The sequence below is a fragment of the Oncorhynchus keta genome, chromosome 15 (assembly GCF_023373465.1).
Source record: "Oncorhynchus keta strain PuntledgeMale-10-30-2019 chromosome 15, Oket_V2, whole genome shotgun sequence".
Taxonomy (NCBI): Eukaryota; Metazoa; Chordata; class Actinopteri; order Salmoniformes; family Salmonidae; genus Oncorhynchus; species Oncorhynchus keta.
Genome location: NC_068435.1, coordinates 28,564,645 through 28,578,246, shown reverse-complemented (window position 1 = coordinate 28,578,246; position 13,602 = coordinate 28,564,645). Strand labels below are relative to the sequence as shown.

The 13,602-nt window shown below is 43.2% G+C and overlaps 1 protein-coding gene across 2 annotated transcripts in view; it reads right to left on the bottom strand.

Annotated features, from left to right (window-relative positions):
* Nucleotides 1-1,929: 1,929 nt before the first annotated feature.
* The window catches only part of LOC118394736 (pre-B-cell leukemia transcription factor 1-like), an 80,988-nt gene continuing 69,315 nt past the window's right edge, over nucleotides 1,930-13,602 (bottom strand). The window contains exons 3-9 of one of the 2 annotated variants that reach the window (XM_035788227.2): nucleotides 11,332-11,579; nucleotides 10,175-10,365; nucleotides 9,787-9,922; nucleotides 9,284-9,443; nucleotides 8,133-8,245; nucleotides 6,990-7,079; nucleotides 1,930-4,920 (exon numbers count right to left, since the gene is read on the bottom strand). In XM_035788227.2, the coding sequence (XP_035644120.1) occupies nucleotides 4,828-4,920; nucleotides 6,990-7,079; nucleotides 8,133-8,245; nucleotides 9,284-9,443; nucleotides 9,787-9,922; nucleotides 10,175-10,365; nucleotides 11,332-11,579 (1,031 nt within the window). In that variant the 3' untranslated portion in view covers nucleotides 1,930-4,827. The remainder of the gene's footprint in view (nucleotides 4,921-6,989; nucleotides 7,080-8,132; nucleotides 8,246-9,283; nucleotides 9,444-9,786; nucleotides 9,923-10,174; nucleotides 10,366-11,331; nucleotides 11,580-13,602) is intronic. The other variant, XM_035788228.2, reaches the window with a different exon arrangement.

The following is a 13,602-nucleotide window of genomic DNA, read 5'->3' as shown; positions in this document are numbered from 1 at the left end:
AATATCGTGTATTTTGGATCATAAGGTATTACTTTGGTGGCTTTGATACTTCTCCATGAGTTCATGAGTTCACTTCTTATATCTGGAAGGAATGAGTTGTGACATTCATTGCAGGCCATTGTCATTGAATGACCTAAATGAAATGATAGGGTTGTTGGGGGCCATGACAATTTTGGGAGTGTCAGCAAGCTGTCAACTACGGTGCTGTGAAATGGACTTCAGACTATGATCATGTCACAAACAGTATACCATAATATGAACATCAAGTGATGGGCAATGCTCTCCTTTTGTTTTCATCATTTTAATTTTGCCTGAGTTGAGAGGGATCAAGGTTTGGACACTGATCAAGTGTGTGTGGTCAAATCGTTTTGATGCCATCTCTGCTCTTAGAGAAAGAGTCCTGTTTCCTCTCAGCCCTGGGGCCGGTGAGCAGTCCGGCTCTGGCATTTCACCATCCCTCAGCAGTCAAGCCTAGTGTCTATCTATTCTACAGCCCTCTCTGCCTACTGTCCCTTTCTCCCACTATCACACACGATATTTAGGCAATTATGAATATGCAGCAGTTGTGAAAGTAATTCTGCCAGACATGCCACTGTCCAGCCAAATAATGTCTTCATTGGTAGTATAGAGGGTTTTACCCAACAACAACGTGGCCACTCCAGCTCCACTGTCTGTTTCATTCAAGGGTACGAGACAACAAGAGGAAGTGATTGAGTTCCTGGTTGACCTACTTACAGGAGATAACACCCTCCACATGCTAGTAAGCACACACACACATGCGCACGCACGTGCACACACACGCATGTCTTAAATGTCCCCTCTGTTTATTGGAAAGGGTCTCACAAGATTTGACTTGTGAGATGTTGCAGCCTTCCATCTGCCCGTCCTTATCCAATCAACCGTTTGTGGAGAGGAGAAATCCCTCACTATCTTCATAATGTCCACACCACAGTACTGGTATCCATAGCAGCACGGACATCAACATAGCCATGGTTTACTGTTCTATTTTTCAAATTGCCCACATTGGCCAATTCAGATAAACTGTGAAATATCACTGCTTTGGATGACAATGGTCATCTTCTGTCTGTGTGACTCTCTGATGTCCATCGCCTGGCTACAGCTCAAATGACCTTTACCATGGAAGCTCTCTGAAGAACACATCCTGCCTGACGCTTTGTACTGTGGGCGGCCCAGTTTATTTCTACGGAAGGAGCTGTGGAAATGTCAGATAACATGTGGCAAAGGGGGACCGGACCATTGGTTGTCTAAACGGTGTGAGGATTTGACTGGCACACAGTGTTGGAAAACACTGAAATTGAACGTCCTTCATGTTTGGCGTAACAAAACCCTCCAGGGCTTCAACATTTCCATAACCTAAGGGTTATGCTCACATGCATATAAACTATTAGAGCCAAATCCCTTCACAATGCCCTCGTTGTCAGATGTGACTCCTAAGGTCATATAACAAAACATGCTGCAGGCCTTCACATCAACTAGTAATGAAAATGCCTGAACGATGATTAGATACATGTTTGACTATAAATAAGCGATAGAATGTTACAAATAGAATACAAATATTTTTATGATATCTGTAATCCTGGCATGTTATTTCATAACTTTGACAAGACCAAGTGAACCAGAATACTATCTGAAACATATGTAAATGTGTGACAAATTATTCAAAAACACAGTAGTATTTTATTAAAGGACAAATTACATGCATTATATATATATATATATATATATATATATATATATATACCTCTCCTTTCAGCTATCAAAACGAAAAAGCTATTTTATATGGAGTGTGTTATCATATTGCATTTATTGGCAAACAAGCATACGTATTTCTAAATCTGGATCCGGAGGGAATGGGTTGTAGAGCTCAGGGTCCCTGTAGAGTATCAAGTAGTTGAGATTCACTTGTAGTTAATACGGGAGTTACAGACAGTTTTATTGAGAGTTATTCCAAAATGAATAAATTATGAATACTTCTACTTTGGCACAACAAATCAATTAATTAGAGGGGACATGGCAAGTGAGCTTTTTTGAACTTGTTAGTACATTGTTTGGGAAACTGAATTTACAATTGGTGCATTAAAATCCATATCACATTTTTAAAAAACTATAACATTTTGCAAAACTGGCAAATATCAGTATATTATTCTTGTTTTCTCGCTCAAATATTCAATAATAAAATGCCATTGTTTTGTCTTGATGTATTATATAGTAGTATAATAAGTTTAATGTTGAAAGTGTAGAAATGATGGTTCAACAAAGAAAGTCAAGTACAATGTGGCAATGTTCACAGAATCACATCATGAGAGAGCTAATTGACAAGAAAATGGGAACCATTAAGTACAATAGCACACGATAAAAAGTAAATAACAAAATACTAAAGAATAAGTATAGTCCACACAACATAAGGACAAGTATATCAAATGTCCAAACATCTTTGTTTGTCTGAAGGAATTTTCACATCTCTAGTTTTGCTATGGACATTACAGACCTTTTGGCACAACATTCAAAATGCTCATGAATTCTGAGGACTGATAGAAGTCAATTTAAGAAGTGAACAGCAAGGACACAGGTGACATTCTTGATACGGTGAAAGAAAGAATGCTGTCATATACAGTAACATTTTGTAATACAAATTCAAATGGCAAAAAAAGAGAGAAGAGAAACAAAAATCAATTCTGGGTTTAAAGAACAATATAGTTCCATTGCAGGAGAGTGCCTTGGAACAGTGGCGGAACAATGAACACTGAATCACAGGAAAACAATGTATCTTCTGAGCTATGTCACGGGGTAAACAAGCATCTCATGACCTGCGCATCACGGCTACTGTAAGTTCAGTCCTGGTGTTACCTGCATCAGCGGAGCTCGGAGTAACTGAACCATATTAACGTAACGACTTCCCCGTTTAACTACATTCTGATTCCATGTACTCAAAAACAAACTGTTACTACACAGATCCTTGATAGAGATTTTCTCCAGAAAGGGTTTCTTCTAAAATGGCTTTTCAATTAGGCAGCATTGTTCAGTTGGTTATCGATTTCATTTTCCCCCAGTTAGGATTGCTGCACCAGAATTGGGACAGTTGGCAAAAGGTAAAGTGAGAAATCTAATATAAGTATATGAGTGAATGTAGCTAGATGGGTTACGACCTCTAAAAAAAAAAAAAATAGATCAACAAATAGAAGAGTTTTGGTTAACAGTAGCATTTGGCGACTAAAAAAACAAATGAATTTGAAGTGAGACAGCGAACGAGGAAATGACATTAGACAAGGACAAAAGTACTTGATGTTTTCGCCACTTTGCTCATTATGTCTGCTCTTATTGGCCCCCATAGGCTCCAAAACAATCAGACACAGGAAGTGATTCCAAATTACTTTCAGATTGAGACGATGTGTTCTTTTGTTTCGTTTATTCTCACTGGAATGAATGATGTGATTCAAACTCGTCTGGGTTGTTGATGACAGGTGTTTATTTCCTTTTTTTCTCCTTTTACACATGACATAACTGTAACTTCACACGTTTACCTCTGATGAGACACTGATACTCAATGAGGTGGCTGTTAAAAAGGAAGGCTTTCCTCAGGCCCTCAGACAATCAACAGCACATACTCTGTAGCTTTTTCCCAATATCCACACTAGCATACTTAGAATGAAGCATGTATTGGGCATGCATTCTAAGTGGTGCGTAGCCTGGCTGACAAGCGACCCACGTGCTGTGACGTCGAGAGCCTGGTGTTAGCAAGACTAAGTGGCACGCTAGTATGGATATCAGAACAGAGCCCTATAAGTGCTTGTGGGCCCACAGATCTCCTGCGTTCTTATCATAGGGGTCATGGGGCAGAAGTTTATAAATCAGGAAGACACACATCTACAATGTATATTCAATTGTCTACTCAATTTCCATTAAATCCTTTAGATTCGCCAATGAGCATTCTCGTACCAGCATGTTTTCCTTTTCTAATGCCTTCCACCCAGATTGAAGACCTGCTAGTCAGGGTGAAGGGTCCTCAGAGTTCACTAGGCTGACCTGCTTTCCCTAAAAGTCCTCTACGGAGAAACTAATACAAAAACATTTAGTAAATCAAGTTCTAAGTCTTCTTGGTTATTTCCCTGTGGGAGAGGGTAAAGCGAACACAGTTCATCAAGCACACACTGTAAACAGGGGAGCAACATTAAAAGCCTATATGGCGTACCATTGATTCGGCGACCCACTGGGCACAGATGTTAATTCAACGTCGGCTCCACATTGGTTCAACGTAATTTCCTTGAAACGAAGTGGAAACAACGTTGATTCAACCAGTATGTGCCCAGTGAGGAGGGACTGCAAAACAAAGAATGGCGAAGTACTTCTTCCTTACAATGACAAAGTTCATGTTTTAGAAAACAAATAATGCTCTTTCATATTTGTTTACTTTTTAGTCGCTGAGAGGTAGAATTAAGCATTTGAATTGAAGTATACAGGTTTGGTTGTCTAAATGTATTTTATCACTTAATATCATCAATATGATTAAACCCATCACAGGTAAGTAAGCAATCCAGCCCTCTGAATATCCTGTGAAATCTGTACAAACATTTGTATTAAGAACTTTTGTATGGTTTAGATTTTTGCTTTGAAATTCTATTACTGTATGTATGCATCTCAAATGTCCCGTAGTACTGTAGCTGAGGAAAGGTTGCTATAGTTATGGTTTTCACAGCACCCCTGAAATCTACAGGACACTGTGTAGTATGCCGCTATGTTTAGGACTGTGATTGGCTCTGCCAGTTCATCGTTGGGTTGTGGTGATGGTGTGTGTGGAGGGTCAAATAATCAGTTGGAGGTATCCGAGTGAACACTTCCAGGTCCTTCTATGGGCGAGGTCACTGACGAGGGGGTCGGAGCATCCTGCCATCCACCATTTGTCTGTGGAGCAAAAATAAATCAATCACATTTCTAGAGATAAAATTGTGAGACAATTTGTTGTATGCCTCAGGACACATTTCCTCATAGATACAGGAATAATTTCACATACTGTGTATTATTTGAGCTATATCTGTAGCTAACATGAAACTCTTGAACTGACAAACACCCTTTTGTACTCTGCGGGATTATGCATCTTCCAAATGTATTACAAGTACAATTACTCTATCAAGGCACTACAATATAAGACTCCATTTGCCATCTGTCTCAAAATGGCCTCATGTACAGACAATAAAGAGACATGTTATTGAAAACATATAGACAGCTCTTGCACACAACCTCCAAGAGGGTTGATGGGAGAATCAATTATATCAAATTATCACATCCGCTACTGGGATGAAAATATAATGGGTTTGTAAAATAGGAGGCAATTTCAATTCCCAGAAGATAGGTAGGCTAAAGAGCATTTGGGACATTAACGGCAATTTCCATGCCATCGGTGAAAGCTGTTGGAGATGGGCTTTGGCACCCTCTTATTTTCAAAACCTGTTATTTCACATAGAGCCAGTCTTTCATCACATTTGAACCGAGGGGAGAGAAAAGAAAACGTTTAAAATCTTCAGCTTTGGTGACACCCTCCGCCTATTTCACAGCCGTAATTACTGTTCAATGATAGAAGAGGAGAGGTCTGTGAACGCTGCTTCCTGCCTCAGCTCAGTCATTAGAAACCTCAGAATGAGTGGAAATTGTTTAGCTGCACAATGAAAAAGATCCATCTAGGATCGAAAGCTTCTACAGAAAAAAATAATAACATGATTTCTACAATTTAAAAGAAGAAGTGTTTTAGAATGACATAATCTTTTCAGTTTGGATTTGGCATAGGCCTATTTATTAGGCCTATTTATTCACTGCAAGTTGATGTTCGAATACTTTCAAAAATAATTGCATTCAGATTCGGCTCAGATTTTGAGGTATGGGGCAGAAGGTCCCAAAATCTGCACAGACAGATGTGTGTTTAAGACTGATGAGCTGCAAATGTGAATGCCCGTACTGTTTGGCCAAAGGCTGCTTCCCAGAAACCACCTTCTATGCATCCATTGACTAACATACCGCAACCGACCGTGCTCTTATCATCGGCCATTTTCAACAGCCCTCATTTAGCTTAGTTCTAACATAGTTTACTGAGGAAGCTAACGGAGGGGTTGAATGGAGAACGTCTTCCTTCCACCACTACATCATTTTTTGGCATCTTGTCTAGGATATTACAGGGCGCGCTGCTGTCGGCGTCATTGTGGTTGTTGGACGAATGAATCGACCAATGCGCTCAGACTGCTGGCCCAGACCCCCTCTCAGCCTGCTGTGACTGTCTTATTGATTCCCCTCTCTACAACACAGCCTGTCACTGTAGATCTTAACACTACACCCACCCCCTCCAGTATTCCCAGCCCTGCCCTGCCCTGACACAATACCCCTTTCAGAACGTGCTGTTCTTAACATCAGCTTGTCGAGTTATTTTAGGGTGGTAAATAAATTGGACTGGAGCTTGTACTCCAGGGCAATTTTTTATTTTTTTATTTTGACCCCAAATGAGGTCTGTGCTTCTTTTCATTTGGTGCCATATGAGCTGAGTGTTGGACAGGCAGGGGGACACCTGTGGCCTTGCTCCTGTCGGCTGCAGGTGCCTCGCTAACACTAATGTCACCAGACAGACAAGCTCTAAGCGCGTCCGTACGTCCAGCCGACCGGCTTCTCGCTCTGTCTGACTCCTGCCTTGTTGCCTGGCGCCCAGGGCATGACCGGCACAGGGGCCGTTGCCTGGACAACAGCCCAGCCACCAACAGGCCACTGCTAACTAAGTGGCATCCCACACCCGTTGGCTTTGAAATAATTGGGCAAAGGGACAAACTGAAACCTAATAAAGGTATTGCATCGGAAACAAAAGAAGAATAGCTACAGAAGTATAGTATAGAAATAGTTAGCTTCTTTTTCTTTCAAAGAGACCAAAGTAAGAATAGAAAGGCAATATTGTGTTGAAATGACAGACGGTTGTTTCTTGGTGGTGGTGTTCTTACATTGATGCCCTGTGGACTGTACATCTGGCTGGCGGCGAGACTGTCACTGTATCCTCCTGTCTGGCTGATAACATGGCGAAGAGTATCCACCTGGAACAGAGAGAGAGAGAAATGTGTGGGTCAGACAGACAAAAGCTAGACATGACAAAGACCTTCATGCATAAGGTCAGAGAGCAAAAGGGTATCCTGGGAAAGGTTACAGCATCGGTTTAGAATGATCAGGTTCAACACAAAAGATATCACAAATAAACAAAGACAAATGACCACAAACACCATCACGAGGGAACTTATGAATATCTGGTTAAAATTCAAAGAGGAACAAAACTGCAACAAATTGACTATTTCCAATTGCTTCTACGACTCAAAATTCATCTTCACTCCTCAGCGCCTGGGAAGACATTTTGAAGTGCGCAGCCAAATTACCTTTTGACAAGGACATTGTTTTTCAATGAAGTATCAACCCAGGAGACCTCTTATCCACCTTAGGGGGTTAATCCTATGCATATTTATGAAACACCTGAGCATTTGGAGAGTTGATTTAAAAAGAAAGGAAGGACGGATGGAGGGATAGGGCTGGGGGGCTAGAGGGGGTTGAATCAAATGAGAATGTCACCACGGGTGGTAATCCTCCCACCCAACCTATTGTGAGTGAGACTCCCTCCCAATCCCAACACTCAGAAACTCTGTGCTGGCTATAGTTGTCCAACAGGGCAAGGTCAGAGGACTGTTGTGCACCAGTGGCTACGACAACTGTTGTCAGGAGTGTTGACGAGTCTTGTATTGTTTCCAAAACTGTCTGCAGTCGTCTATTCATTCATGAGCCTGACAATGGCCGCCATATTAGTGCTACGGCTAAAGGCCACGTATAACCTCTGTCTCACGGACTAGGTCAAGTGACTCTGCTCTGGGCTTTTGATGATTTCAATGGAACATTTCTAGGCCGGACAGTGCCTGAACCGCTGAGCAGGGAAATTCAGTCTTCTAATATAAGACCTTGTATGGCTGTCCTCCGTGGTTGGTCGACTTTGCCTTCAACGGGCCACAAATTGGCCACTGTATGACTGCTAGCTGGGTTCCTATCTACATGACAACTAGTGTACCAATAATTCATGGGTTACGTACTAGTTTCTGCAAGGATCCTACCTGGGACTGAACGTTGGCCCCTACCCCAGCCCCCTGGTATGAGTCCCCATTCAGAGCCTGCACACTCATGAACAAGTCTCCGGAGTTTGACATGTTAAAAGAGCCAGCAGAACCTGGAAGGACAGACAGTGAAAGAGAGAACGAGAGAGAAGTGGGGAAGGACGGTGGAAAGAGAAGAGAGGAAAGAGGAGTTAACACGATCATGCAACCCGAAAAAGTGCAGTCAGGTGGGTTAGTGAGAGAGGGTTGAAAGCCAAATGTGGTGTTGTGAACAGGGAACGACATTAGTGACCAATCACCATCTACACTGACTATATGTACCTATGGAAATGTACTGGCAAGGGATGTTCTCAGCATAATATACTGTACCAATACAACTATACCAACTACTACTTCTGTGGTAATTATGATGATAATCATATTATCAAGAATATTGAGGTTAGGGGTTAAAACCGGGATGAAACAAATGCAGAATAGATGGATTTTCTTGCAGTTTAAGTTCCTTGCTACCGGACCTGTTGGCTCATTAAGGAAGTGCTAATCGATCAGCAGGAAGAACTGAAAGAATCCTCTTTGTCCTTTAATGGAGCCAAACTTCCCAGATGTTAAAGGAGGATGCAGCCTAACTTGATTTCAAGGCAGAAAAAACACAAGACTAGACCATAGCCCAGCACAGCTGAAGAGTCAACATGATGACAAAGGACTAGGCTGGGACGCCACAGGATAGTTATTTCTGTAACCAAGACTCCAAGAGTTCAATATGTCTACCGTGTTCACCCGACAAACCCCAGAGAGAGGGGGACCAGGCCACAGGTTATTGGGCCAGTTTAGGAAGGGGGGTGCAGACAGTATTTTGTTATTCAAAAGGAACAGAGCCGAGACTGGATTCTTGAGTTGGGGCCCAGGGTTGGGTAAAGCCAGGTTTTCTAATCAGTGCTCTACACCTCTCTGCTCAACTGTGTCATATTTCTGAATTTAATTGTCCATACTACTGTAGTGTGGATACCTTTCAATGTAGCTTATGTAATGCTTCAGCACTCTATATGATCTAGCATTGTTCAGTTGGGTATACTATGCAGCCAAACTAACATTAACACTACTGACTTGGTACCATACTGGTCAAATCCGTTATGGCTGGTATTGATACTGACCTGCAGAGTTGGGGGTGGAGGGGGAGTTGGCCTGGCTGCCATGGGCTGATACATTGGTTGCACTGACAGCTGTCTTCGCGGCGTACATGTTGGCTTCCTCTTGGAACTTGCCAATGTTTTTCTTGTATCGGATCCTCTTGTTTCCAAACCAGTTCGATACCTGTAACATAAAGTACATATTACATGACAAGAAATTAAACTAAAGTTTATTACAACGATTGTTTGAGCAAGGTATTATGTAGAAAACACATATTTCAAGAAACCAGATTGTCAAGAAACCAGACTGTCAAGAAACCAGATTCCCATTGAGAGTGACACGAGCTCTGGTCAAAAGCAGTGCACTATGTAGGGAATAGGGTGCCATTTTGGACGCAGCCTCTTCTAGCAGACTTCCTGTGACATAGCAGTGTGAATGCAATTGTCGAACAAAATGGCCATGCTAGCTAGATGGCTCATAGGTTTATGTGGGTCAAGAAACAAGACTCTGTGGCGGCATAGTGCACCTGTGACACTGTGATGGAGCACTTCTTGCCCAGCTCTTCCTTGGCCTCCTCACTGGGGTAGGGGTTGGACAGGTGGGAGTAGAAATATTCATTTAGGATCTCTGTTGCCTGCTTGTTGAAGTTCCTTCTCTTTCGTCTGCAGAGAGAGAGAGAGAGAGAAATATATTAAACATCACAATTACAGGTCATTTCCTTAATTACAGTATATTAGAGAGAGATAGCTGGACTACATTGTCTCCATCATCGCACGCACTCTACCAAAATCTGTTGTCTTTGGTGTAGAGCGACCCAGGATACACTCTGTTTTTTATTTATTTTTATCAGCAGACACACGCAGAGACACACACAGACACGTCACACACACACACACACACAGTCCCACACAGACCTGGCGTCGAGGAAGCGTGAGCGTAGGATCATGACGGCCTCGCAGGTGCTCTGTTTGAGCTGCATCTGGATGGAGCTGAACTTGCGGTGGATGATGCCCACCATGCGCTCGATCTCTTTGGGTGAGATGGGCCGCGTGCGACTCTGCTCCCTCAGCAGGTTCATCACATGGGTGGTGAACTCATTACATGCCTAAAGACAGACACACTCATATGAGGCAGATAGCAATCGCACACACTTGGATACAGTAGAGAAGTAAGACACTGCTAGCATTGTGCGTATTACCAGTATCATAAGTAGTGGTAGTAATACTATCGATGTACAGTAATGTGGCAGTAATGCATTGCAGTGCTGTGGCAGAAACAACAGCAGTGGATGGGGTAGACAAGCAGTGAGAATTTCTTTGTCTATTGAGGAGACCTTTTCTTCAATCGTGAGGAAGAAAGTGACAAGTGAAGACGTCTAAAATGACAGGAGGCTTTCATTCCTGTTCAAGTTCAGCAGGTTTGAACTGTCTTCCTGTCTCTCTCTCGCTCCACTTCCCTCTCTGTCTTTTCACTCAGTGTCTCTCTCATTCTCTTTCTCTGTCAGAATCAGTCACTGGGAAGTGTCTGCTGCGTTTGGGGACAGGGGAGGCTGTTGATTGTCAGCACCAGGGTCGTGTCAGTTGAAACGAGACTCAGTTCATAGCAAACAGCCGTTCCGCCCGTACACTCAGTTGCAGTAGTACACGTAGCGGTGACATGAGTATTCTCAGGTGCAAATGTAACACTGCGACAGGAAGTGATGACGGGCCTGCTTTGAGATGATGACAGGCGGTAATATATTTGACATCAATGCTCTCTTGGCATAGGACTTGTGTGTGACTGATAAAATGATTGCCAGCTGAAAAGGGATTTCTGAAAGCGTGGTTGTGTGCACTGACTTGTGTGCATTCTGAGTGTAGTGAGATTGCAGTGGGGACGTCTATTGGAAGGGAGAGAGGACAGTTACAAGGGTCCTCAATATGTCGTGAGATGGCAGAAATCAGAGTAGGGGGGAGTTTAGGCCGAAAGGGGTTACCTATAGGAAGTGAGAGGGGTTGTGAGGGTCTTCTTAGAGCAGAGAGGGCTTATGGAAAAGGAAAGAGCGTTTACGAGGGGCGTGGTCTGTCCTCACCTGTTCATACTTCTCCAGCTCTGTGTGGTAGATCCCGCGGATCTGAGTCAGCTTGGCCCGGTAGTCTGAGTGTTCTGTTGAGTTGTCCTGGCCCACCCCTCCTCCCGCTGCTGCCGCCGCTGCTGCTGCTGCCGCAGACCCGCCCCCTTTCTCTGGTCCGGACACGCCCTCCGCCAGCAGCATGTTGTCCAATCGCATGAGCTGGGCATCTGGAGCATCGTCCTCCTGGGTGCCACGGATACTGAGCACTGTAGAGACAATAGTTAGTAAGAAACTTCTCTAGTGATGTAAAAACGAACACAACACTGATGCATTGCAAAGTCCGATGATCAGCACTGCAAAGAAAAGAGGCCCAGTTAATATGAATGAACAGTGTTTGGGTGAGAAGTGGAGTGAGTGTACCAGTCACCAATGGTGAGAATGCAGTCTACTACTCTATTTTCTTCTTACTATAGTCTGCAACCTGTTCTGTGTGAAATATGACCATATCTTTAATAGCCCATGACTGTGCCATAAAAACCTGGATGTTAGTGAGCCTAGCAGCACCCAAGATAATAAAACTATCATCTCATTGATTTTGAATATCATTTCATGTAAATAATTAACACAGACTTCCATGAGAGTTCATTTTCCTTTGCATTCCAGGAGAGCAGATTACGATATTTACTCAGTGGCTAAAACAATAACATTGTGTCATAAAAAGATTAGAATCTTCCCGGTCAGCAAACTAATAATATCATCATTCATAACCTAACGGGTTAAAATGGTGTAATAAATTAAATGTCTAATATCAATATAGATCAACTCAGTGATAAGGGACAAAACAATGTATCAACACCGGATTAAGAGAAAAAGATAAGATGCTGACTTAGTCTTATTTATGCATCACAGTCACATCATGATAATTGTTTTTTAACTTAAAGATGCACTATGCAGAAATCACTCCGCCATTTTCTGGTGGCTAAAATTCTAAAATAGTTTGCCTAATTTCAGTTTAGTGTAGAGAATCAATGTACCATCTAAACCGCCGCAAAATATATTTTCCATAAACCAAAATATTGTATTTTCAGCTGTTTGAAGCTGGTGTACAAAACCAAAAGTAAAAATAGAAATAGGGCACATAGAATAGATCTACAGCTTCTTAGACCTGATTTCAATGAGAATGACAGATCTATATATCACATTTCTATGTGCATTTGGTTGAGTTGCCCAAAAAGTTACATATTGCGGCTTTAATAAATAAATACTAAGCTAGATTTTGAGTAACGCTAGAAAACAGCAAAATTCAAGGACTCCCTATGGCTGAAGAAACGGTGCTAACAAGGTAGTTGTCAGACATATGTCAGACATATTTAGGCGACTGGCCCTTCTGGCTACTGGCCCATTGCTGTCCGTGTTCACACAGTTTGGGGTGTCCAGTCACAGTGATGGGTGTAGTGGCCCTAGTTTGAACCTTGGCCTCACCCCTCACACCCCCACAGACACTGAGCTCTCTGCTACCTCCCCCCTCCAGCCAGTACCACAGAGTGCAGAAGGATGTTTCATGGCTCATACCCCCACAGACACTGAGCCCTCTGCTACCTCCCCGCTCCAGCCACACTGCACACTGCCCTAACCCATCTGGACAAGAGGAATACCTATGTGAGAATGCTGTTCATCGACTACAGCTCGGCATTCAACACCATAGTACCCTCCAAGCTCGTCATCAAGCTCGAGACCCTGGGTCTCGACCCCGCCCTGTGCAACTGGGTACTGGACTTCCTGACGGGCCGCCCCCAGGTGGTGAGGGTAGGCAACAACATCTCCTCCCCACTGATCCTCAACACTGGGGTGCGTTCTGAGCCCTCTCCTGTACTCCCTGTTCACCCACGACTGCGTGGCCACGCACGCCTCCAACTCAATCATCAAGTTTGCGGACGACACAACAGTGGTAGGCTTGATTACCAACAACGACGAGACGGCCTACAGGGAGGAGGTGAGGGCCCTCGGAGTGTGGTGTCAGGAAAATAACCTCACACTCAACGTCAACAAAACTAAGGAGATGATTGTGGACTTGAGGGAACACCCCCCTATCCACATCGATAGAACAGTAGTGGAGAGGGTGGCAAGTTTTAAGTTCCTCGGCATACACATCACAGACAAACTGAATTGGTCCACTCACACAGACAGCATCGTGAAGAAGGCGCAGCAGCGCCTCTTCAACCTCAGGAGGCTGAAGAAATTCGGCTTGTCACCAAAAGCACTCACAAACTCCTACAGATGCACAATCGA